Source organism: Macaca thibetana, chromosome 20 (genome assembly GCF_024542745.1).
Source record: "Macaca thibetana thibetana isolate TM-01 chromosome 20, ASM2454274v1, whole genome shotgun sequence".
NCBI classification, from domain to species: domain Eukaryota; kingdom Metazoa; phylum Chordata; class Mammalia; order Primates; family Cercopithecidae; genus Macaca; species Macaca thibetana.
In genome coordinates, this window is record NC_065597.1 from 32,863,988 (window position 1) to 32,890,009 (window position 26,022).

At 51.9% G+C, this 26,022-nt stretch overlaps 1 protein-coding gene and 1 long non-coding RNA gene across 7 annotated transcripts in view; both read right to left on the bottom strand.

Moving 5' to 3' along the window:
* Nucleotides 1–26,022, bottom strand: part of FANCA (FA complementation group A) — an 82,476-nt gene that overhangs the window by 29,473 nt on the left and 26,981 nt on the right. For 5 of the 6 annotated variants that reach the window (XR_007721869.1, XM_050772870.1, XM_050772871.1 and 2 more), the window contains exons 13-27: nt 25,202–25,343; nt 24,666–24,799; nt 18,191–18,301; nt 16,400–16,495; nt 16,252–16,311; nt 15,219–15,307; nt 14,385–14,445; nt 14,243–14,292; nt 9,802–9,875; nt 7,187–7,300; nt 4,846–4,982; nt 3,725–3,795; nt 3,328–3,421; nt 3,000–3,187; nt 345–441 (exon numbers count right to left, since the gene is read on the bottom strand). Coding sequence is in view for 5 of the 6 variants with exons in the window: in XM_050772870.1 (XP_050628827.1) it covers nt 345–441; nt 3,000–3,187; nt 3,328–3,421; nt 3,725–3,795; nt 4,846–4,982; nt 7,187–7,300; nt 9,802–9,875; nt 14,243–14,292; nt 14,385–14,445; nt 15,219–15,307; nt 16,252–16,311; nt 16,400–16,495; nt 18,191–18,301; nt 24,666–24,799; nt 25,202–25,343 (1,518 nt within the window). In the remaining variant the exon portion in view is untranslated. The remainder of the gene's footprint in view (nt 1–344; nt 442–2,999; nt 3,188–3,327; nt 3,422–3,724; nt 3,796–4,845; nt 4,983–7,186; nt 7,301–9,801; nt 9,876–14,242; nt 14,293–14,384; nt 14,446–15,218; nt 15,308–16,251; nt 16,312–16,399; nt 16,496–18,190; nt 18,302–24,665; nt 24,800–25,201; nt 25,344–26,022) is intronic. The other variant, XM_050772872.1, reaches the window with a different exon arrangement.
* On the bottom strand, nt 20,264–24,657 carry LOC126943945 (uncharacterized). Its single transcript, XR_007721907.1, has 2 exons — nt 22,047–24,657; nt 20,264–21,896 (listed from the first exon to the last, which is right to left on the bottom strand). It is a non-coding gene; the product is annotated as an uncharacterized LOC126943945 (long non-coding RNA).

Sequence of the window (26,022 nt, forward strand, 5' to 3'; positions counted from 1 at the left end):
ACAAGACGAATGAGTATTCTTCTTTCCAGAGAAAGATACTTTTTATGAATACTGATCTTTTAATTCATCTCTCCTATAAATACCAACATCTATTTCCTTACAACTACAGACGCGTAGCTGTCTTCATACAACTTCACTTTACACTCAGAGAACAGAAGAAAAGGCAGCGCTCAGCAGTCAGGCTGCCCAAGCAGACAGTAGAGGTGGCCATGACAGCCAGCCTGACTCAGGAGCTGCCCCTGAGATGGGCATGAGGCGGCAGCAGACCTCGGCCTTCCGGTCTGAAAGCTGCGTAAACCTGAAACATACAGCAGAATGGAAAAATAGGAAATGACTGAACCCACCTTTTTAATAAGGCCTGGAGATAAGCAGCTGTGCAAAATATCTCGTGACTGGGAAGAAAACTTGCACAGAGAGTACGAAATTGCCGCTGTACAAAATCTGAAAACAGAAATTATAACATATAAATGTTATCCATACAAAATAAGGGATGAAGGAAAAAGTTACTTTCAACTTCACAAAACTGAGTTTAGTGCATTCTAAACTGGATGACCTGAGCATTGGTCCTTGGTTTTTTGGTCTGTTTGTTTTGAGACTGAGTCTCGCTCTGTTGCTCAGGCTGGAGTGCAGTGGCACCACCTGGGCTCACTGCAATCTCTGCCTCTGGGTTCAAGTGATTTTCCTGCCTCAGCCTCTCAGGTAGATGGGATTACAGGCTCTCCCACTGTGCCCAACTAATTTTTTCGTTGTTGCTGTTATTGTTTTTTGTTTTTTTGAGACGGAGTCTCGCTTTGTTGCCAGGCCAGAGTGGAGCGGTGTGATTTCGGCTCACTGCAAGCTCTGCCTTCCAGCTTCAAGCAATTCTCCTGCCTCAGCCTCCCGAGTAGCTGGGACTACAGGCACCCGCCACCATGCCCAGCTAATTTTTTGTATTTTTAGTAGAGATGAGGTTTCACTGTGTTAGCCAAGATGGTCTCGATCTCCTGACTTCGCGATCCACCCACCTTGGCTTCCCAAAGTGCTGGGATTACAGACATGAGTCACCGCACCCAGTCAATTTTTAAATTTTTTTAGTAGAGACGGGGTTTCACCATGTTGGCCAGGCTGGTCTCAAACTCCTGACCTCAAGTGATCTGCCCACCTCAGCCTCTCAAAGTGCTGGGATTATAGCGTTAGCCACTGTGCCTGGCCCAATCCTTGGTTTATTTTTTCTTTGATACAGGGCCTTACTCTGATGCCCAGGCTGGAGTGCAGTGGCACAATCACAGCTCAGGGGATCACTTAAACCCAGAAGTTCAGGACCAGCTTGGGCAACATAGTGAGACCCTATCTCTCACTAGCTGGGTGTGCGGGTATGTGCCTGTGGTTTCAGCTACTGGGAAGCTGAGGCGGGAGGATCACTTCAGCCTGGGGGACTCAGCAAGAAATGTCTCATTTACTCAACATACGTACCTACAGTAATACCCATGTGAAAAATTCTCACTTGTAACCAAGAACGTCAGAGTGAGACTCCATGAGGCAATGGAGATGCCAAAGCACTGTCATGGTGTTCTTAGGGGTCTAATGTTTCTGTTTTTCAGATGCATATCTGAGCTGGGCGTGATGCTCACGCCTGTAATCCTAACACTTTGGAAGTCCAAGGTGGGCAGATCACCCGAGGTCAGGAGTTTAAGACCAGCCTGGCCAACAAGGCAAAATCCCATCTCTACTAAAAATATATAAACTAGCTGGGCGTGGTGGTGTACACCTGTAGTCTCAGCTACTCAAGAAGCTGAGGCACAAGAACTGCTTGAACCCGGGAGGCGGAGGTTGCAGTGAGCCAAGATCATGCTACTGCATTCTAGCCTAGACGATAGAGTGAGACTCTGTCTCAAAAAAAAAAAAAAAAAAACTGAAAACACCAAATATATATTTCATTCTCCCTTTCTTATGCAAAAAGTAGCATCTGAGACAGAGTTCAGTATTTTGCTTTCTTCACTTGGATATATATCCTGAGGCATCTCTGTGTTCCTGAAAGGGGATGGCCCTGTCTCCCCCAAGTCACCTAGACGCCTCCCTCCTCACCAGCTCCCAACTTTCTCCATCGGCCGTGTGCCTCTCATGCCAATACCCAGCACTCAGTGTTTGGGGCCTGGGGTGAGTGGGGACTATTTGGTGGGGCCAAGCGCCTGGGAGGGGCTCTGAACCCCCGGAGTACCCACTGCCTGTTCCCCATGGCCCACGTCTGAGGGTGTGGGATCCACACAGCTGCCATCTGACTTCCTCTCCTTGCTCCACGTACATTTCTTGAGCCTCTTCTAAGTTCTCTGTTGTTCAGACCCTGTCATAATGCCAGCTCTCCCCTTTCCTCACAGGGTCTCCGGCATCACAACAGGGCTTCTGTCCCAACCTCGGATTCCTCTGCCCAAGAGACCCAGGAGCTGCAAGCCAAGCCCCAGAGAGCAATGACCACTGGAGTCTCCCAGCCTTCTGTCCTGGCCTCTGCCTCTGCGTGGCAGCTGCAGGGAGCCCTTGAGGCCCTGAGCAGACCATTCTCCACCACAGGGTCCTTCCTCACCTCAGCACATGGCCCCATCTGCTGAGCCCTAGAGAAATAGCCTGAAGTGTACATGTACACACTGGGAAGCTGCTCACCACGGGGTGCCAAAGAACCTGACGAGAGGAAGCTGGTCCAACCAAGGGCCAGACAACCCCAAGACAAAACAAAGCAGCTCTCACCAGGACATCAAAGAATGCTTAACGATGTAGACAGTTACTATCTACTATTAATTTCAGCAGCTTAGTATAGTATGATCTCACTTTTATGAACAAAGAAACAAATGCATACATATTATAAACATATGACAGATAAAATTCTGGAAGGATATACACCAAAATGCTAAAAAGTGGTTATTTTTGGGTGGTATGTCTGCATGTCTGTCTCTTCCATTTTATCAAACGAGCATGCATCACTTTTCTAGAGAGAGGAGAGAAGACACAACTGTGGAAGAACAGCTCACTTCAGGCAGAAGAGCAAGGAATCCCTCGTCCTACAGGTCAGGAGGCTGTCAAAGAGTGCAGGGACAGGAAGGCCAGCATCAGGGGCAGAAGGACCCACATCCATCTCCGGGAGCGCAGACCTGGACTCACCCAGGTGCACGGCCAGGGCAGCCAATCCCAGCACATGTGGGGCACTCAGGCTTGGGCCCTGCAACGAGAACAAGGGTGGCAGAGCAGACTGCCCTCTTCCCAGCTGGAATTTTCCAAGGCACTGAAGACAAGCCGGGAAGCAGCAGCCTGGCCCTCAGAGTGGGCCCCCAAGGGTGGCCCCGTGAAGCAGAGCCTCACCTGGTGATGGAGCAGCTGGCAGAGCCGGGTGAGCACTGCAGGGAGCACGCATCCACACATGGTCCTCATGAAGAGGGTAGCCCAGGGGCCCTGCCTGCAGGGACAGCCGCAAAACCATCAGTACTGGCCATTCAGTCCTGCACATCCCTACAACAGCTAACCCAGGCACCAGCGGCCCAAGAAACAGCCAAGTTGTTCCCCAAAATAACGGTCTTTCTGGAAGACAACCCATCTTCTGCAGTGCTTCCCAACTTCTGCTGCGACCTATTTGATGAAACTCAGCCTCGCCGCGTGCTCCCACGGAGATGAGCTCATGCGTCGCTGGCCTGCAGCCCTGGCCAGCAGGAGGCGGCACCCAGAGGAGCCCCACCACCCAGGAAGCCGCCTGCGCCTTCACCTCTCCGGGGGAGCGACACTGGAGGCTGCCATCAGGTTCTGACAGAAAGACGTCAGCAGGAGGTCCACAGCCTGTGGAGACACGGTTCTTGTGAGCGCAGCGTCCCGGGGACGGGAGCAGCAGGAAGGAAGCCGGCCAGTTCTCCCGCCACAGACATCGCAATTCCGCTTTGCAAACAGAACTCCAAAACAGGCTTATGTTTGGAGGGCACATTACGATGCAAACTGGTATCCAGGCCCCCATTCCCCAATCCTGGGAACAGCAGCCCTCATGTAACTGCCAAGCACAAAATTCTATAGCAGCGGGCAGGATTGGCAAACCTTGTGTGTAAGGCACCAGAAAAATATCTTAGGTTCTGGGGCCACAAACAGCCTCTGTTGCATGTTCTAAAGAGGCAGCTGAGCCCAAGCTGGTCAACAGGATGAAACCCAGTCTTTACTAAAAATACAAAAATCAGCTGGGCATAGTGGTATGCACCTGTAATCCCAGCTACCCAGGAAGCTGAGGCCGGAGAACTGCTTGAGCCCAGGAGGTGGAGGTTGCAGTGAGCCGAGATCACGCCACTGCACTCCAGCCTGGGTAACAGAGCAAGACTCAGTCTCCAAAAAAAGAAAAAAAAGAGGCCAAGCACAGTGGCTCATGCCTATAATCCCAACACTTTGAGAGGCCGAGGCAGACAGATCACTTGACCTCAGGACTTCTACACCAGTCGAGGCAACACAGAGAAACCCCATCTGTACAAAAAATGCAAAAATTAGCCAGGTGTGGTGATGCACGCCTGTAGTCCCAGCTACTTGGGAGGCTGAGACAAGAGGATCACTTGAGCCCAGGGGGTCGAGGCTGCAGTGAGCCATGATTGTACCACTGCACTCCAGCCTGGGCAACAAAGCAAAACCCTGTCTCCAAAATTAAATAAATAAATAAAATGTAAAAGGAGCTCTTCATACACAAACAGACTAGGGTGGCTGACCCTGGTAGACTGCTGCCTGGCCCTGAACACCTGATACCACACTAACTGAGCAAGTCAAACAGAAAATGAGAGAAGGCTCCTTGAGTCTAATGCTTCTGCCTAATGGAAAATGGTGAAGACCCCCTACTTCGTTCTGAGCCCCCACACCTACCGTGTATTCCCGTGGCTCCAGTCTCGGCGCGTTGATGCTGAGCTGAATCTTTGATATCTCAGCGCTGCTGTCATCCTCATTGTGGCCCAGGGCAGCCCTCAGTCTTTCAGAAATCACTGCCACCTGTGCCGATATAACTGCAAATGGAGAAACTAGTTAGGGATGATGGGAACCCTGAAAGGAGGGAGGCAGCTGTGGCCTAGAGAGCTCCGCCTCCCATTAAGTGCGATTCCACGGACCCTGCTGGCTGCACACATCCCCCAGTTGCCCTGCAGGTGGCTTGCAGTCCTTGTGGTGGAGCATGTGTCATGGCAAATGGGGCAGAAGCCATCCACTACCTTCTTCTGATCAGCTGAGAGGCGGACATGTTCATTCACCAACGTGAACCTCCACTTTCTATGCTCCCCATGTGAAATCCCATGCCAGCCCTCCAGACACCACGTCTGTCTAAGCACGTGCCGGAGGCTCCATGTTGGCCCAGGGTAATGGGCCACACACAGCCCAACTCCATCATTTGAAGGTGAACACCGCTTTGCTTTTAGAAACAGGACTCACCTGACATTTATCAACCTCTTGCTTAAGCCCTAGAACTTTTCCTCAATGTCCCCCACACTCTACACAAGCACATCACTGAAAGGCTACACTTAGGAATTGGTGCACTTGGTCTGAGTAAAGACTATCGAGGCACTGCAGCCCCAGCCAGTGCTAACAGTTTTGTGAACATTGCCTCCACGCAGAGCTTGCAGTGAGCCGAGATCGTGCCACTGCACTCCAGCCTGGGCGACAGAGCGAGACTCCATCTCAAAAAAAAACAATGCCGGGCACGGTGGCTCACGCCTGCAATCCCAGCACTTCGGGAGGCCGAGACAGGTGGATCACGAGGTCAGGAGATCGAGACCATCCTGGCTAACACGGTGAAACCCCGTCTCTACTAAAAATACAAAAATTAGCCGGGTGTGGCGGCGGGCACCTGTAGTCCCAGCTACACGGGAGGCTGAGGCAGGAGAATGGCGTGAACCTGGGATGAGTGGAGATTGCGCCACTGCACTACAGCCTGGGCGACAGAGCGAAACTCCGTCTCAAAAAAAAAAAAATATATATATATATAGTGGCTCACACTGAAATCCCAGCACTTTGGAAGGCCAAGACGAGTGGATCACCTGAGGTCAGGAGTTTGAGACCAGCCTGGCCAACATAGTAAAACCTGTCTCTACTAAAAAATACAAAAAATTAGCCAGGCATGGGGGCAGGCGCCTGTAATCCCAGCTACTTGGGAGGCTGAGGCAGGAGAATTGCTTGAACCCGGAAGACGGAGGTTGCAGTGAGCCAAGATTGCGCCACTGCACTCTAGCCTGGGCAATAAGCATGAGACTCTGTCTCAAAAAAAAAAAATTGCCTCCATGAGCTTCTCTCAGTTCAAATGAAATCAATTCATAATAAAAATCTATGCAAGTTACTCAATTAAAAATATGGCTTGCGGGCCGGGTGCGGTGGCTCATGCCTGTAATCCCAGCACTTTGGGAGGCTGAGGCGGGCGGATCACGAGGTCAGGAGATCGAGACCATCCTGGCTAACACGGTGAAACCCCGTCTACTAAAAATACAAGAAAATTAGCCGGTCGTTGTGGCAGCGCCTGTAGTCCCAGCTACTCAGGAGGCTGATGCAGGAGAATGGCAAGAACCAGGGAGGCAGAGTTTGCAGTGAGCCGAGATGGCTCCACTGCACTCCAGCCTGGGCGACAGAGTGAGACTCTGTCTCAAAAAAAAAGAAAAAATAAACTGCATGTTCTCAATCCATGATGAACATTTCACAGAAAACTGTCACATGGAAGCAGGATCACAGGGCAGAGAGCCCGCGTGTCCATGTGACATCTACCCTGGCAGTCAGGATCACAGGGCAGAGAGCCCGTGTGTCCATGTGGCATCTACCCTGGCAGTCAGGATCACAGGGCAGAGAGCCCGTGTGTCTATGTGGCATCTACCCTGGCAGTCAGGATCACAGGGCAGAGAGCCCGTGTGTCTATGTGGCATCTACCCTGGCAGTCAGGACAAGGGAAAACACATATCCTAGCCACTGCAGTTTCTTCTCCATCATCATCCGTTCTACTCAGATGCAACTAGCAAAATGTTCATCTTCTGCCAAGGGTCTGTGACGGCCTGAGTAGGACTAGCCTTCCACCTTGTATCAAAAAAGGTTCCACACCCACCAGCCCGGGGTCAGTCTTCACCACCAAATACTGGACTGCTAGCCTGACATCACTACGGGGAAAATGGCCCAGCCACAGAGCCCCAACCACGGGCTGTGCACACGAGGCACAGTGTAAGCCCCCATCCGTCCTCACCGTCACTCTGGCTGGGGTCTGTCATGGAGGATCTGAGCTCTCCCAATGCAGCCGTGAGCTGTTCCAGGGGCTCCTCAGCAGAGCTGGGTTCTGCCCTCACTCCCAGAGCTGCATCTGTGAGAAGAAGGAGGAGACCAGATGCAAAGACACTCAACAGGACTCTTCACTGCAAAAACAGAAACTTCACACAGTCAAATACAGAGCTGTGCACTTCCAAGCTGCTGTGTGTGGCAGACAGAGTGACTGGGAGTCTCTGAGGAGGTAAATGCTGTGTTCTCCCTGATGCTGGATGCCACCACATTGGAAATTACATTTATAAACAAGTTTAATAAAAAATTACATTTATAAACAAGTTTAAGAAAAAAAGTGGTTCTGTGTGCACCATTAATACCACTCCACCACTGTGAAAAGCATACACATCAAGGAAAACAAGGAGCGTCGGGGGCTGGCGAGGGTAGGGACAGGATCACGGATAGGTGACCATTTAGTCCCCTGGTTCCTCAATCCCTTTTTTTTTTTTTTTTTTGAGACAGACTTCCTCTGTCGCCAGGCTGGAGTGCAGTGCTCGATCTCGGCTCACTGCAACCTCTGCCTCCCGGGTTCAAGCCATCCTCTTGCCTCAGCCTCCCGAGTAGCTGGGTAATATTACAGGCACGTGCCACCATGTCCAGCTAATTTTTTGTATTTTTAGTAGAGGCGGGATTTCACCATGTTGGCCAAGATGGTCTCCATCTCCTGACCTCATGATCTGCCTCAAAGTGCTGAGATTACAGGTATGAGCCACTGTGCCTGGCCACCACTTTCAATATAAAAAGGAAGATACACTGCATGTGTTTTTACAGTAAAAAACCTTCACGTTCTGGGCTTGCTGGAGAAGACACAAGCATGACAATGCACTGCTATGCAGTCACACCCAAAATGAAACCAGAAATCATAGGCTCTAGAGCCTGTGCATAAGCCCTATCAGACAAATCATTAGAAACCATTCTGGAAGCCACCAAGAGCTAAGAACAAGTGGACCCCAGGGGAAGGAGGACCCAGGGGGAAGGAGAACACCTCTTAAGAGAAGCAAACGCCTCACAGCACAGGGTACACTGCCCTGCGGCCCCTATAGCATTCCCCGGCACGACAGAGCGGTTTCAATGCTGGTAAAAACGGGGGCGGGGGAAGGGGAGTCGGACGAGCACAGTGGCTCATGCCTGTAATCCCAGCACTCTGGGAGGCCGAGACAGGGGAATCACAAGGTCAGGAGATCAAGACCATCCTGGCTAACACGGTGAAACCCCGTTTCTACTGAAAACACAAAACACTAGCCGGGCGTAGTGGCGGCGCCCGTAGTCCCAGCTACTTGGGAGGTTGAGGCAGGAGAATGGTGTGAACCCAGGAGGCGGAGCTTGCAGTGAGCAGGGACCGTGCAACTGCACTCCAGCCTGGGCGACTGAGTGAGACTCCATCTGAAATAAACCACCAACCAAAAAAAAAAAAAAAAAAAAAAAAAAGGGGGTGGGTCAGGGACCTTTGTTCTTTGCCCATTGAAGTTTCCTGGGTCTCTATGGCTGCTGGAAATTTTCTAAGCTTATTGAAAAAAGGAGCTTTGGCAAACAGAACTTAAAACAGGCCTGTAGCTCATTAGAAGAGTCTCATCCAGCCTCCCCGGCCCTGCAGGTGGAATGGGAGCTAGAAGAACACACAGGGGGCCGGGCACGGTGGCTCACGCCTGTAATCCCAGCACTTTGAGAGGCCGAGGCAGGCGGATCACTTGAGGTCAGTTCGCGACCAGCTTGTCCAACTTGGCGAAATCCCGCCTCTACTAAAAATACAAAAACTAGCAAGGCGCAGTAATGCGCGCCTATAATCCCAGCTATTAGGGAGGCTGAGGCAGGAGAACTGCTTGAACCCAGGGGGCGGAGGTTTCAGCGAGCCGAGATTACTCTGCTGCAGTCCACAGGCCACAGGGCGAGACTCTGTCTCAAAACAAAAAAAAAAGCCCACACGGACACAGCAGCCTCAGATCTACGCCTTCAGCGCTGAGCGGCTCCCACAGGCAGGTGCTGGCTTCTGCTGGAGACAAAGCCACACTGCAAGAAAAACCAGCCTCATGGTGGCACCTCCCACTGCTGCCCGTGCAGCCTTCACGGATTCCCAGTGAGGGCCTGGATCTGACCGACAGCTGCAGCGCTGCTCCCCAGAGGCCAGAGCCTGCCGTCTGCTCCTACCCGAACTGCGCAACAGAAAAGTGCTGCGTGACTCTCCCTGCAACAGGCTGGAGCCGGCGCTGCGGGCCCCGCGGTGGCCGCTGAGAGCGCACCCGAGTCTGAAGCACAAACACACCTCAGCGCGGCCCACGGGAAGATGACGAACGACAAAGTGGGGCTGCGCAGGACACACACTCCCTTCCAGAAGGGGCTGAGGGATTCTTCAGGACCCCCAGGTAAGAGCCTGTGCCACGGCTGGCCCTGGCGTCAGCGTGGTGGGCGGACCCTGCACCCACAGCACCAGCCTGAGCCGGCACAGCCACCCCCCAGCTCACTCGGGCTTTGCTGCACGAGAGACGCTCAAGGTCAGGAAAACGGAAAAGCACGAGTCCCAGCGGGGCCGGCGGCCCAGGAACTCACCTTCCGGCTTCTCTTCAGCAGCGGAGCAGGCCTGGCAGTAGGTGGAGTACAGAGATGGGGGGATTTTATCTGCTCTGGATCACAGGAAAACAATAAAACCAAGTCAGCTATGGCTTGAACTAATTCAAGATTACAATCCCCAAACCTATTATAAAATAAAAACATATTAAATTTAAATAAATTATAAATACTGTGTACACTATGAGTCTATGTTTAGAAAAGATTTAAAAATATATAGATTTAAATAGCACTGTTTCAAAATATGTCGTATTAATCACATATTAATATCTAAAGCGCTAGACCACAAAATACCACCGGTGATTATCCCTGCCAGTGAAATTATAAATTATTTCTATTTCTCCCATTCAATTTTTGGTGATTTCCAAATTCGAAACATGAATCTTTGTTAATTTTAATGAATAATACTAAGAAAAATGTTTAGTTCATGTCATTAAAAATAGGCAAAATTGGGCCAGGCATGGTGGCTCCCGCCTGTAATCCTGGCACTTTGGGAGGCTGAGGCAGGCAGATCACCTGAGGTTGGGAGTTTGAGACCATTCTGGCCAGCATGGCAAAACCCCGTCTCAACTAAAAATACGAAAATTAGCTGGGCGTGGTGGTGCACGCCTGTAATCCCAGCTACTTGGGAGGCTGACGCAGGAGGATCGCTTGAACCTGGGAGGCGGAGGTTGCGGTGAGCCGAGATAACACCATTGTACTCCAGCCTGGGCAACAAGAGCGAAACTCCGTCTCAAATAAATAAATATATATATATATATAAATTGGCCAGGCGCGGCTGCTCACACCTGTAATCCCAGCACTTTGGGAGGCTGAGGCAGGTGGATCACAAGGTCAGGAGATTGAGACCATCCTGGCCAACATGGCGAAACCCCATCTCTACTAAAAATACAAAAATTAGCTGAGTGTGGTGGCGTGCGCCTGTGATCCCAGCTACTCAGGAGGCTGAGGCAGGACAATCACTTGAAACCAGGAGGTGGAGGCTGCAGTGAGCCAAAATTGTGCCACTGTACTCCAGCCTGGGCAACAAAAGAGACTGTCTTAAAAAAAACAAAAAAAAAAGACACAGCACCAGACTGCTTTGCATCCAAGATTTATCAAACCTTAAAACACAGAATTCCTCTACCAAACAAAATGTTTCAGAGATCACAAAAAGGAACGCTGCTCGATTCACTGTATGAGGCAATAAGACCCTGATGTTGAAGCAGCCAAGATGCTACAGGGGAATCACATTGATGCAAAAACACGCAAAATACCAAAGCCAGTAGTTTATTTATTTATTGTTATTTATTTATTTACTTTTTTTGAGATGGAGTCTCGCTCTGTTGCCCAGCCTAGAGTGCAGTGGTGCGATCTCAGCTCACTGTAAGCTCCGCCTCCCGAGCCTGGGTTCACACCATTCTCCTGCCTCAGCCTCCTAAGTAGCTGGGACTACAGGAGCCCACCACCACGCCCGGCTAATTTTTTTATTTTTAGTAGAGATGGGGTTTCACCATGTTAGCCAGACTGGTCTTGAACTCCTGACCTCAGGTGATCTGCCTGCCTCAGCCTCTTGAAGTGCTGGGATTTACAGGCGTGAGTCACCGCGCCCGGCCAGTCAGTAGTTTGTAAAACAAAAAATTATTACCAAGCAGGAGATATTTCAGGAATACAAGGATATTCCAACAGTAGGAACAAATAAACGTAATCAATCACATTCACAGATTAAAGAAGAAAAGCATGATCATCTTAAAAGAGGGAGAAAGCATTAATTCAGCCCTGAGTGGTGGCTCACTCCTGTAATCCCAGCACTTTGAGAGGCCAAGGCGGGCGGATCACTTGAGGTCAGGAGTTAAAGACCAGCCTGTCCAACACAGCGAAACTCCACTAAAATACAAGAATTGGCCAGGTGTGTTGACGGGGCCCCTGTAATCCCAGCTACTCGGGAGGCTGAAGCACAAGAATCATTTGAACCTGGGACGCAGAGGTTTCAATGAGCCAAGATGGTGCTGGTGCAACTGCACTCCAGCCTGGGCAACAGAGCGAGACTCTGTCTCAAAAAAAAAAAAAAAAAAAAAGAAAAGAAAAAAGGGTCAGGCACGGTGGTTCATGCCTGTAATCCCAGCACTTTGGGAGGCTGAGGCGGATCGATCATGAGGTCAGGAGATTGAGACCATCCTGGTTAACACAGTGAAACCCTGTCTCTACTAAAAATACAAAAACAAAATTAGCTGGGTGTGGTGGCGGGCGCCTGTAGTCCTAGCTACTCGGGAGGCTGATGCAGGAGAATGGCAAGAACCCGGGAAGCGGAGCTTGCAGTGAGCCAAGATTGCGCCCCAGCACTCCAGACTGGGTGACAGAGCGAGACTCTGACTCAAAACAACAACAACAACAACAGGCATGAGTTCATGCTAAAAATCCTTAGCAAATTAAGAGGGAACTTTCTTAACAGATAAGGGTAAGCCAGGTACAGCGGCTCCTATTTGTAATCCCAGCACTTTGGGAAGTTGAAGTAGGAGGATTATTTGAGGCTAAGAGAGAGAGATAAGCCTGGGCAACGCAGCAAAAATCCATGTCCTCAAAACATTTAAAAAATGGCTGTGCGTGGTGAAGCACGCTTCCAGACCCAGCTACTGGGGAGGCAGAGGGGAAGGACTGTTGAAGCCCAGGAGGTCAAGGCTGTAGTGAGCCATGACTGTACTGCTGTGTTCCAGCCTGGGTGACAGAGTGGGACCCTGTCTCAAAACAATTCAAAGAAACGATCCCAGAGAATAAACTTATCTTAAGATTAAAGACATGATTTTTGCAGGGCATGGTGGCTCACGCTTGTAATCCCAACACTTTGGGAGGCCGAGGCGGGTAGATCACAAGGTCGGGAGTTTGAGACCAGTCTGGCTGACATAGTGAAACCCCGTCTCTACTAAAAATACAAAAATACAAAAAAGAAAAAGAAAAAAAGGCTCTTTCTCTTTTTTTTTTTTTTTTGAGACAGAGTCTTGCTTTGTCACCCAGGCTGAGTACAGTGGTGCAATCTTGGCTCACTGCAAGCTCTGCCTCCCGGGTTCACGCCATTCTCCTGCCTCAGCCTCCCGAGTGGCTGGGACCACAGGCGCCCGCCACCATGCCCGGCTAATTTTTTTGTACTTTTAGTAGAGACGGGGTTTCACCGTGTTAGCCAGGATGGTCTGGATCTCCTGACCTCGTGATCCGCCCGCCTCCGCCTCCCAAAGTGCTGGGATTACAGGCGTGAGCCACCGCGCCCGGCCTCTCTTTTTGATCTTCTTACAGGTCCCAGAACTTTAAAAATTTTGCTGGAATATAGGACTTATACTTTCCTATTTCTTCCAAGAAATAAGAAGATACTTTTGTGATAGCAACCAACTTTCTAGATAGCAGCCTGCAATGTAAGTGACCCAGGGATACCTTATTATTCTAAACAAGAACTTCCAGGTCTACCCTAAAGTTGTGCAGCATGAGGCTTTCCCAGAGCTCTCTGATTGTCCTTCAGTTCTCCTCTTTGCACAATCATTATGTACTGAAACATTTTCTTTCACTAAAGAATGATACAGCCGGGCGCGGTGGCTCATGCCTGTAATCCCAGCACTTTGGGAGGCCAAGGCGGGCAGATCGCTTGAGCCCAGGAGTTTTAGACCAGCCTGACCAACATGGTGAAACCTGTCTCTACTAAAAATACAAAAATTAGCTGGGCGCGGTGGTGCACGCCTGTAATCCCAGCTACCCAGGAGGCTGAGGCAGGAGAATTGCTTGAACCCAGGAGGGTGGAGGTTGCAGTGAGCTGAGATCGCACCACTGCACTCCAGCCTGGGCAACAGAGACTCCGTCAAAAAAAAAAAAAAAAAAAAAAAAGGCCAGGAGCGGTGGCTCACACCTATAATCCCAGCACTCTGGGAGGCCGAGCTGGGTGGATCATCTTCTGAGGTCAGGAGTTCAAGACCAGCCTGGCCAACATGGCAAAACCCCGTCTCCACTAAAAATACAGCAATTACCAGGGCGTGGTAGTGCACACCTGTAATCCCAGCTACTCAGGAGGCTGAGGCAGGAGAATTGCTCCAACCCAGGAGGCAGAGCTTGCAGTGAGCCAAGATCGTGCAATTGCACTCCAGCCTGGGCTACAAAGTGAGACTCCATCTAAAAACAAACAAAAAAAATTAGCCAGGCACAGGCTTGTAATCCCAGCTACTCAGGAGGCTGAGGCAGGAGAATCGCTTGAACCTAAGAGGTGGAGGTTGCAGTGAGCCGAGATCTCGCCTCTGTACTCCAAGCCTGGGTGACAGAGCGAGTCTCCGTCTTAAAAAAAATAGTAACCAACTAATTTTGGAGCCAATATTTTATATCAAATTTCTCTACAGAAGAGCCACAAATCTTCGCATTGTCAGAAGAAACCTGGAAGCACAGCTGTCCCCTTCCAGCCGTGGCTGCATACCTCTTCAGAGACTCTATAAACGCCACACGGGAGTCAGGGACTTTGGGGAGCTGTGGGAAGAGAAGAGCCCTGTGAGAGGCTGACAAGCAAAGTCCTTGCTTTCTACACAACTGATCATGAACTCATGGAGACGCATACTGACCACTCGAGGTGTGAGCAGGGCAGGGAGGAAGTGGGACACGTAGTAAGGCCTCCTGAATATGCTGCAACACAGAGAAGCAGACAGTGCATAGGTGAGTGCAGCGAAAAGGCAATTCCCACAGACAGTGACTGGTGTTTCAGAGAGTGGACCGCGAGGGCTTATTCCAAAGCCACGATGCATTATGAAGCCTTCTTGCGCACAGTTCTGGGACAAAGCATGTGTGGGGCAGGACCACATTCCACCTGCTCCCCGGGCATGAACGTGGAGCCTGGATCAATCTGAGGCCATGAGGACCATGTAAGGTCCATTTGGGGCAATTTCCTTGGAGCTAATTTCAAAACCCTGGGAGCTGCAATCAGCTCATCCACACGGGTAACCACCGGAATTCAAGATGTTTTGGGATCACAACAAATTGAATAAAGCTGTGCTATTCAGCTCTCTATTACTGACTCCATATTGGTCACGAAGAAGGCATTGATAAAAAAAATCATCAGGGCCCCACTGTCTTCCCTCCCAGTGCAAGCTCCCCAATCAGCACTTCCTGTCAGCTGTTTCAGCATTGGGGGGCATCACCTGCTTTTACAGAGGAAAACATGTTTCATGGCAAATGTATAGCTCTTGACCTCAGCCCGTATCCCCTCACGGCAGGATCCTCGATGTGACATTTACAGCCCTGACTCCTGTCTCTCCATGAATAGACAGTGGCCAACCTGCCCCATGTGGCTCTGAGCAGACCTGGGACACACTCAGAAGAGCCCCAAGACACTGACAGGCATCAGAGCAGAGTCTGCACACATTGCAGCCACCAACGGCCCTTTGGGCAGCCCAGCCTACCTGGCCTCCATGACGGTAACTGGGATTTTCCCCGTATGCTCAAACACCATGATGGCCTTTTCAACATCCTGAAGAGCTTGGCTGTGGGGCTGGTTCCCACACAGGGAGGAAGGGAAAAAGAACAGAGGACTTTAAAGAAAAGAAAGTGAGCAGTGAAGGCCACACTCAACCTGTGCTTCCTTGATGCAAAGACTCTGTACAAATTAAAGGTAAAGGCCCACATGGTGTGTCCACAGCAGGGGCCCTGGAGCACTCCACAATGTCCCAAAATACCAGCAAGACAGGGCAAGGGACAACACTACCGCTTCCACACGCACAAAGCTCAGACCCGGCGATGTGCAGCGCTCATCAAGACAGCTCAGCTCTGCTGAGAGCCTGCCGTGAGCCTCTTTCATGCCTCTAGGAGACTAAAGAGTTGAAAGTAAAGATTTCGGCCGGGCGCAGTGGCTCATGCCTGTAATCCCAGCACTTTGGGAGGCAGAGGCGGGCGGATCATGAGGTCAGGAGATCGAGACAATCCTGGCTAACACAGTGAAACCCCATCTCTACTAAAAACTCAAAAAATCAGCCGGGCGTGGTGGTAGGCACCTGTAGTCCCAGCTACTTGGGGGGCTGAGACAGGAGAATGGCGTGCACCTGGGAGGCGGAGCTTACAGTGAGCCGAGATTGGGCCACTGCACTCCAGCCTGGGCGACAGAGCAAGACTCCGACTCCAAAGAAAAAAAGTTCACACTTTTCTGTGATTCAGAGAAAAACATGAGCAACCACCTCTCCATTCAACCCCACATGAACCAAGGTCTCCTGAAAGGACAAATTTACTGCAGCGTGAGGTGCTTCATTCCCACACACAGTAACTCTTTCCACACACACAAGGTGGGACAAGGCAAACAAAGGCCCCCAGAGCCTAGTCCCCAGCTGCACCCAAGGCAAGACCAGACATAAAAGCTCAAGCTCAACTCAAGAGTCAAAGGAAACTGGACTTTGCATGGTGGGCGTGACTGGCTGAGACCCTGCAGGGCTCAAGCAATGTTACCTCAGTAATGTCCCCAGCTGATGACAAATCCTCATAGAGTCCCATGCTTTCTATAGAAACCTTCAGAGAAGAGACAGAATGAGAACAAGAAAACAAAGCAGTTTCTGCCGGGGCAGGGGTGAGGAGTGGGCACGGAGGGGCAGCTTGCCTTGAGGTCGGCCAGCCGTGTCTTGGCCAATGAGATGTAGTCTGTGAGGAGGGAGCGGTACTTGCTGGGAACGAGGGGAGGGTGGAGAATGTGCACCTGAGGATAGATGGCAGAGTGCAGCACCATTAGTCTGGGAACTGCCTGGACTCCAGGGAGGCCACAATTCACTTCCAACATCCACAGTGCTGAGTAGAGAAACATGGCCCTTTACAGACTTACGAGTATGCAAAGCAAACCATTAGTAAAATTAAAACACAAGCCAGGTGCAGTGGCTCATTCCTGTAATCCCAGCACTTTGGGAGGCCAAGATGGGCGGATTACGAGGTCAGGAGATTGAGACCATCCTGGCTAACATGGTGAAACCCCATCTCTACTAAAAATACAAAAAATTAGCCGGGCGTGGTGGCCGGTGCCTGTAGTCCCAGCTACTCAGGAGGCTGAGGCAAGAGAAAGGCGTGAACCAGGGAGGCGGAGCTTGCAGTGAGCCGAGATCATGCCACTGCACTCCAGTCTAGGCGACAGAGCGAGACTCTGTATGCTTCCCCAGGTGAAAAACGAAGGAATTCTAATGTAGTTGGTCCTCCAAGTCCTGGGTGGCTCACTGGGGAAACCAGGGATGTACAATCCTAGCAGCAGCAGGAACTGGCTGGCCCACCTGCAGCTCCACGCCTTTGGCTTCCTGGTCAAAGGGGACAGAGCAGACACTGCATTTTTTTTTTTTTTTTGGAGAGGGAGTTTTGCTGTTGCCCAGGCTGGAGTGCAGTGGCGCGGTCTTGGCTGCAACCTCCACCTCCCCGGTTCAAGCGATTCTCCTGCCTCAGCCTCCAAGTAGGTGGGATTACAGGCATGTGCCACCACACCAGGCTAATTTTGTATTTTTAGTAGAGATGGGGTTTCTCCATGTTGGTCAGGCTGGTGTCGAACTCCTGACCTCAAGTGATCTGCCCTCCTCAGCCTCCAAAAGTGCTGGGATTACAGGTGTGAGCCACCACGCCCGGCCAATTTTCTTAAAAGATGAGGGTCAGGCTGGGCACAGTGGCTCATGCCTGTAATCCCAGCACTTTGGGAGGCCAAGGCAGAAGGATCACTTGAGCTCAGTTCAAGACCAGCCTGGGCAACATAGCAAGTACTCCATTTGTACTAAAAAAAGAAAAAACACCAGCCAGGTTTGCTGGTGTGCGCCTGGAGTCCCAACTACTCAGGAGGCTGAGGTGGGAGAATTGCTTGACCTGGGAGGTGTAGGCTACAGTGAGTTATGATGGCAACACTGCACTCCAGCCTGGGCAACAGAGTGAGACTGTCTCCAAAAAAAAAAAAAAAAAAAAAAAAGAGCCAAAATGAGTCCCTAACACCTCACTGCAGTACAGCTTCCTCCTCCTGCATCATTGGGCGCTGAGAATGTCTCTCCACATCACCACTCAGACCTGCTTGCTGTTTTGAGGGAGGAAGGGAAAAAGAACAGAGGACTTTAAAGAGAAGAAAATGAGCAGTGAAGGCCACACCCAACCGTGTTGAGCGGGTCTATCTACCCACCTCCTTGGCCTAGAGGAGAAAAGAGTTTCTGAGAGTTTGCCATTACTGGCACACATGCCCTCACTTTGTGTCCACACGGACACCCCCAGCTGCAATGTTTGTGTTGTTTCACCATAAACTGCTTGGGGAAGGGGAGGGGCCTGGCTGAGAGGCTCAGAGCAGATCTGCAGGAGGCTCTTGGGGAGGCCAAGGCAGTCCTCAGATTGAGTAGGTGAGCAGAAGCACCAGAAATCATGGATATGGCAGCCAGCTTCTCACCTGCAGGTACCGGGGGGACTCAAAAGGCACGAGGTCTGACAAGAACGTAAACAGGAAGACCAGTGCCTTCTTGCTGCAGCCATGGTAGCCTCGCGTGCTCCCAAAGGAGGCCTGTGTGGAGAGAAGAGCGTGAAGCCCAGGACAGCCAGGCGCGGCTGCACCACCTAGGCAGTGTCTGGGCTGCTTCTCTAGTCTGTCCCCTGAACAGAAAGGAAAAAAAGAGAAACAACCAAAAGTCACTGTGGTTCACACATTTACAGATGGCGTGGCTGTGCTTTGATTAAAGAGAAGATCTAAAAGTTATTCAAAGAAAAGCAATTAAAAATAATTGTCTATAACAAACACTGATGGTATCCTTTTGGGATCCTTGGGGTACAATTTGTTAAATGCCCTAAGAAGTGTTTATGCACAGCAAACAAACTGATTTTGTGGGATGAAGCCGCTTCTGAACACACTTTAACTTCTAACCTCATCCATCAGTGGACAGATCACTGCAAGAGAGGTGCATAAGGAAAACAGGCCAAGGAGGGCCACCCCTCAGACAGTGACACTGCAAGACCCCAGCAGAGCAAGCACGGAACATGAGCAAACCCTTCCAGGAACGAAGGGGGCTGCAGCAAGGTCCTGGGGGCTGCAGTCAGTCAGGGAGGGAAGGAAGATTTTAAATGGGCATGGCCCTGAACGCATCACAAGTGAACCTGCAGAGAGAATGTGTACCTCTGTGAAAACGGAGCCACTTACTGCAAAACCGCACGAGCTCCTGCTGCCCTGGCCCCGGGTGTGAGCACAGGAGATCCTGGTGGCCCCGTGTGAGCGCACAGGAGATCCTGGTGGCCCCGTGTGAGCGCACAGGAGATCCTGGTGGCCCCGTGTGAGCGCACAGGAGATCCTGGTGGCCCCGTGTGAGCGCACAGGAGATCCTGGTGGCCCCGTGTGAGCGCACAGGAGATCCTGGTGGCCCCGTGTGAGCGCACAGGAGATCCTGGTGGCCCCGTGTGAGCGCACAGGAGATCCTGGTGGCCCCGTGTGAGCGCACAGGAGATCCTGGTGGCCCCGTGTGAGCGCACAGGAGATCCTGGTGGCCCCGTGTGAGCGCACAGGAGATCCTGGTGGCCCCGTGTGAGCGCACAGGAGATCCTGGTGGCCCCGTGTGAGCGCACAGGAGATCCTGGTGGCCCCGTGTGAGCGCACAGGAGATCCTGGTGGCCCCGTGTGAGCGCACAGGAGATCCTGGTGGCCCCGTGTGAGCGCACAGGAGATCCTGGTGGCCCCGTGTGAGCGCACAGGAGATCCTGGTGGCCCCGTGTGAGCGCACAGGAGATCCTGGTGGCCCCGTGTGAGCGCACAGGAGATCCTGGTGGCCCCGTGTGAGCGCACAGGAGATCCTGGTGGCCCCGTGTGAGCGCACAGGAGATCCTGGTGGCCCCGTGTGAGCGCACAGGAGATCCTGGTGGCCCCGTGTGAGCGCACAGGAGATCCTGGTGGCCCCGTGTGAGCGCACAGGAGATCCTGGTGGCCCCGTGTGAGCGCACAGGAGATCCTGGTGGCCCCGTGTGAGCGCACAGGAGATCCTGGTGGCCCCGTGTGAGCGCACAGGAGATCCTGGTGGCCCCGTGTGAGCGCACAGGAGATCCTGGTGGCCCCGTGTGAGCGCACAGGAGATCCTGGTGGCCCCGTGTGAGCGCACAGGAGATCCTGGTGGCCCCGTGTGAGAGCACAGGAGATCCTGGTGGCCCCGTGTGAGCACAGGAGATCCTGGTGGCCCCGTGTGAGAGCACAGGAGATCCTGGTGGCCCCGTGTGAGCACAGGAGATCCTGGTGGCCCCGTGTGAGCGCACAGGAGATCCTGGTGAAAGCTCAGCGAGTTAATATCCATCAGGAAACCTGAACTGCAACTGGAACTGAAGGCTCACCTTGGTCTTTCTGAAAGCGTGCAACACTGTGTACATTTTTTTTTTTTTGGAGACAGAGTCTGGCTCTGTTGCTCAGGCTGGAGTGCAATGGCGCAATCTTGACTCACTGCAACGTCTGCCCCCCAGATTTGAGGGATTCTCCTGCCTCCCTAGTAGCTGAGATTACAGGCATTTGCCACCACTCCCAGCTTTTTTTTTTTCTTTATGAGAGACAGTCTCGCTCTGTCACCCAGGCTGCAGTGCAGTGGCACAGTCAGGGCTCACTGCAACCTGCACCTCCCGGGTTCAAGCGATTCTCCTGCCTCAGCCTCCTGAGTAGCTGGATTATAGGCACCCATCACCACACCCAGTTAAATTTCGTATTTTTGGTACAGATGGGGTTTTGCCATGTTGCTAAGGGTGGTCTCCAACGACTGGGCTCAAGCGATCTGCCCACCTCATCCTCCCACAGTGCTGGGATTTGCCTTCAAAAGTAAAAATTAAAACAGATGTTCAAGCCAGGTTCGGTGGCTCATGCCTGTAATCCCAGCACTTTGCGAGGCTAAGTGGAGCGGATCACGAAATCAAGAGATCGAGACCATCCTGGCCAACATGGTGAAACCCCATCTCTACTAAAATTACAAAAATTAGCCGGGTGTAGTGGTGTGCACCTGTAGTCCCAGCTGCTCGGGAGGTTGAGGCAGGAGAATCGCTGGAACCCAGGAGGCGGGAGTTGCAGTGAGTCGAGAACATGCCACTGCACTCCAGCCTGGTGACAGAGAGGGACTCCATCTCAAAAACAAAACAAAACAAAAACAAATGTTCAAAGACTGAATATGCATATATATATTTATCAAAACTCATCTAACTGTCTGGACATGGTGGTTCAGGCTGTAATCCCAGTGCTTTGGAGGTTGAGGTGGGGGGATCGCTTAAGGCCAGGAATCCGAGACCAGCCTGGGCAACACAGTATGATGTATTTACAAAAAAAAAGTTTTTTAATTTGCTGAGTGTGGCGGCACACACCTGTAGTCCCAGTGACTCTGGAAGCTGAGGCAGGAGGACTGCTTGACCCCAGGAGGTCAAGGCTGCAGTGAGCTATGATCATGCCACTGCACTCCAGCCTGGGCAACAGAGCAACACTCAGTCTCTTAAAACACAAAAAGAGGCCGGGTGCGGTGGCTCAAGCCTGTAATCCCAGCACTTTGGGAGGCCAAGACGGGCAGACCACGAGGTCAGGAGATCGAGACCATCCTGGCTAACACAGTGAAACTCCGTCTCTACTAAAAAATACAAAAAATTAGCCAGGCGAGGTGGCAGGCGCCTGTAGTCCCAGCTACTCGGGAGGCTGAGGCAGGAGAATGGCGTGAACCCGGGAGGCAGAGCTTGCAGTGAGCTGAGATCCGGCCACTGCACTCCAGCCTGGGCAACAGAGCGAGACTCCGTCTCAAAAAAAAAAAAAAAAAAAAAAAAAAAAACACACACACAAAAAAAAAAACAAACAAAAAACCTCATTCAATGGTACACTTAAACTGGATACATTTTATTTCATTTCAACTATATTTTGATAAAGTTGATTTGAAAAGGTAAAAGAAAAAGCAAACAAAACAAAACCAAACAAAAAAAAAAGCAAACAAAACCAAAACAGCACCATCAACACAGCACTCCAGAGTGTCCTCTCCCAACGGTCGCCGTGGGAACCGAGGAACGAGACCCTGGAGACCCATGAACTTGTGACCTGAGCACCAGGTGGACCCAACTGTCGCCGTGGGAACCGAGGAACGAGAGACCCTGGAGACCCATGAACTTGTGACCTGAGCACCAGGTGGACCCAACTGTCGCCGTGGGAACCGAGGAACGAGACCCTGGAGACCCATGAACTTGTGACCTGAGCACCAGGTGGACCCAACTGTCGCCGTGGGAACCGAGGAACGAGAGACCCTGGAGACCCATGAACTTATGACCTGAGCACCAGGGTGGACCCAACTGTCGCCGTGGGAACCGAGGAACGAGAGACCTGGGAGACCCGTGAACTCGTGACCTGAGCACCAGGTGGACTCTGGCACAAATCTCTCAGCACCTCACTAAGGACAGAGCAAATGCCTCTCCTCTTAGTTTAGTGGAAGCCCCAGGCCAACTCGGCAGAGCTGGGGAGAGCCTGAGGGCAGGTGAGAAGGAACTTTAAGGAATAAAAGTGAGTTGACACCACACCAATCCCCACCTTCTCCCAATACGAACAGATGCGGCTCAGCCTGCTGTGCAGCCTCACCTCCTCAGAAGGCCCCAGGGAGGAGCAGGCACTAGCAGTCATGATGGCTATGCAGGCACGTGGCTCTTTAAAATTTCAGGGAGCTGAGACTCCTACAAAGAGGCAACTACTTCACCAAGGTGGTGATGGCAGACAAACTGAATCCTTTTTTTTTTTTTGAGACAGAGTCTTGCTCTGTCTCGCAGGCTGGAGTGTAGTAATGCAATTCCAGCTCATCGCAGCCTCAACCACCTAGCCTCAAGCAATCATCCTGCCTCAGCCCGTAAGCATCTGGGACCACAGGTGCTTACCATCACACCCAGCTAACTGTTACATTCTGTAGAGACGGAGGTGTTACTGTGCTGCCCAGGCTGATCTTGAACTCCTGGGCTCAAGCAATCTTCCTGCCTAGGCCTCCCAAAGTGCTGAGATTACAGGCATGAGCCACTGTACCTGGTCTGAACCCAAAACTTCTACAAAAAAGTAACCCTTCAAATGGAAACTTTACTTACAAGCACTAAAAGAGTAACCATGAGTGCCCTTCACAGTTGATGTCTCAAAGACACCCAACTCCCGACATGAACTGGGGGTTTGCACAGGGGTTGCCCAGGGATCCCTGAGGTCTCAGCTCAGACTCAGCAGTCTGAAATGGGCCCTGGGATCTGTATTTCCAAAGCCCCCTCCAGGCGAGTCTAATGCCCACTCAGGTTTGGGAACAGCTGCATAAACTTCTGTCAGAGAGAACACTGTGTGTGTTCCAAAGAAAAAGGAAGAGGCCAGGCACGGTGGCTCACACCTGTAATCCCAGCACTTTGGGAGGCCGAGGTGGGTGGATCACGAGGTCAGAAGATCGAGACCATCCTGGCTAATATGGTGAAACCCCATCTCTACTAAAAATACAAAAAATTAGCCAGGCTTGGTGGCGGGCGCCTGTAGTCCCAGCTACACAGGAGGCTCAGGCAGGAGAATGGCGTGAACCCGGGAGGAGGAGCTTGCAGTGAGTGGAGATTGCGCCACTGCACTCCAGCCTGGGCAACAGAGTGAGACTTCGTCTCAAAAAAAAAAAAAAAAAAAAAAGAAAAAAAGAAAAAGGAAGAATACATGATACCGCTGAAGAAGGGAAGTACTTGTTTCAGGACTTACATGAAAACTAGAGACGTAAGCCTGGGTGTGGTGGCTCCCACCTGTAATCCCAGCACTTTTGGAGGCTGAGGCAGGCGGTTCACTTGAGGTCAGGAGTTTGAGACCAGCCTGGCCAACATGATGAAACCCCATCTCTACTAAAAATTAGCCGGGTGTGGTGGCGAACACCTGTAACCCCAGCTACTCTGGGGGCTGAGGCGGGAGAATTGCTTGAACCTAGGAGGCAGAGGTTGCAGTGAGCCGAGATGGCACCACTGCACTCCAGCATGAGTGACAGAATGAGACTCCGTCTCAAAAAAAGAAAAGGAGGAAAGGCTGGGCGCGGTGGCTCATGCCTGTAATCTCAGCACTTTGGGAGGACAAGGCGGGTGGATCACGAGGTCAGGAGTTAGAGACCAGCCTGACCAACATGGTGAAACCCTGTCTCTACTAAAAATACAAATATGAGCCGGGCGTGGTAGCGCACGCCTGTAATCCCAGCTACTCCGGAGTTTAAGGCAGGAGAATTGCTTAAAACTGGGGGGAGGAGGTTGCAGTGAGCCGAGAAGGTGAGCTTTCTGCACCACTGCACTCCAGCCTCGGTGACACAGGAAGGCTCCGTGTCAAAAAAAAAAAAAAAAAAGGGAAAATAAGAGACACTGTATAATGTGCAAAAATCAACAGCCACATCTGTGTCCCCCTTTCCTAATTTCACTAATTTTCTTTTCTTTTTGAGATGGAGTCTCCTTCTGTCACCCAGGCTGGAGTACAGTGGTGCAATTACAGCTCACTGCAGTCTTGATCTCCCAGGCTCAAGTAATCCTCACATCTCAGCCTCCTAACTAGGACCACAGGTATCTGCCACCACACCTGCATAGTCTTGTTTTTTTTTGTGTGTGTTTTTGGTGTTTCTTGGTGGAGATGAGGTCTCCCTATGGTGTCCAGGCTTGACTTCACTAATTTTCTTATAAAAGACAGTAGGAGGCTCCATCAAGTAAGTGAGACAGAAACCAGGGAAAGGGGCCAAGGCCCCAACAGGGAGAATCCAGGCCCCTCAGCACACACAGAGGAAGATCTGCTGAGGCCACTTGGCAAAGTTGACAGCAAGATTGTTCACTCTCATGACAGAGTGTCAGGTAGGGACAGCATGGTCTCCACTCCCAGGCCTTCTGGGAAGATCAGGTGTTAGGTAGCTGAGTGGCAGGTCACTTACCTTGAACCAGTCTGCATATGACTGGAACGCAGAGGGGCCCTCCAGTGCTGCCTGGCGCACAACCAGGAACGCAGTGACCATGCTGTCCAGCTGGCAGCTCTCGAATGCCTGGGCCATCAAACGCGCCACCCAGTCTAGTTAAGAACCATGACATAGTTACAGCAAGGCAAGGGCAGCCAGCAGAAAGACAATGTGAGTTGTGCTGGGTGATCAGGTATTCCAGTAGGAGAATGTGCATACCCAAACACCAAGTTTTAAAAGACTAGACAGCAATCACAGCATGTCAAGCACAAACCACTAGAGACTTGAATGCAGCAGCAGTGCACACTCTGGCCTGTCAGAGCAGCAGTCAGTGCTTACGGAAGTGTCCAACGAGGACCATTCCATGGACATGAGGCACTACAGGTTCCGGGCAGGTAGGGAAGGGCTTCACTGAGAGGCTCACCCACAGTCAGCTGGGACTCTGCTGACACCAGTGCTCAAATCACACCCCCACACACTCTGACCAGCACCACCGGGCTCTCGTGAAGGCTCACCTCCAAGCAGCTGCTGCGCTTCTGGAAAGCAGACAACCAGTGCAGATACAAAGGAGAGCACTCGCTGCCAGTGAACCTCCTGCGTTTCCAGAACTTCTTGCAAATGGCCAACCAACTCCTCTGGACTCAGCATCACAAAGAGCTGAAATAAAAGTGTCCGCTCCCTTCAGTATCAAAGCAAACCAGTGTGGGACAGATGACCCCTCACCTCCCTCCCAGCCGGTAGCCACCGCAGCCCCCTCACTTCCCACTGCAAAGGTAACACGTGGAGCTGTGACAGCTCACACAGTGACGTCTCTCCCCTCACCGTGGCGTCTCTCCCTCCCCTCACCGTGGCGTCTCTCCCTCCCCTCACCGTGGCGTCTCTCCCTCCCCTCACCGTGACGTTTCTCCCTCACCGTGACGTCCCTCCCTCCCCTCACCGTGGCGTCCCTCCCTCCCCTCACCGTGGCGTCCCTCCCTCCCCTCACCGTGGCGTCCCTCCCTCCCCTCACCGTGGCGTCCCTCCCTCCCCTCACCGTGGCGTCCCTCCCTCCCCTCACCGTGGCGTCCCTCCCTCCCCTCACCGTGGCGTCTCTCCCTCCCCTCACCGTGACGTCTCTCCCCTCCCGTGACGTTTCTCCCTCACCGTGACGTCCTCCCTCCCCTCACCGTGACGTCTCTCTCTCCCCTCACAGTGACGTCTCTCCCTCCCCCTCACCGTGACGTCTCTCCCTCCCCTCACCGTGACGTCTCTCTCCTCCCCTCACCGTGACGTCTCTCTCTCCCTCACCGTGACGTCTCTCTCTCCCCTCACCGTGACGTCTCTCCCTCCCCTCACC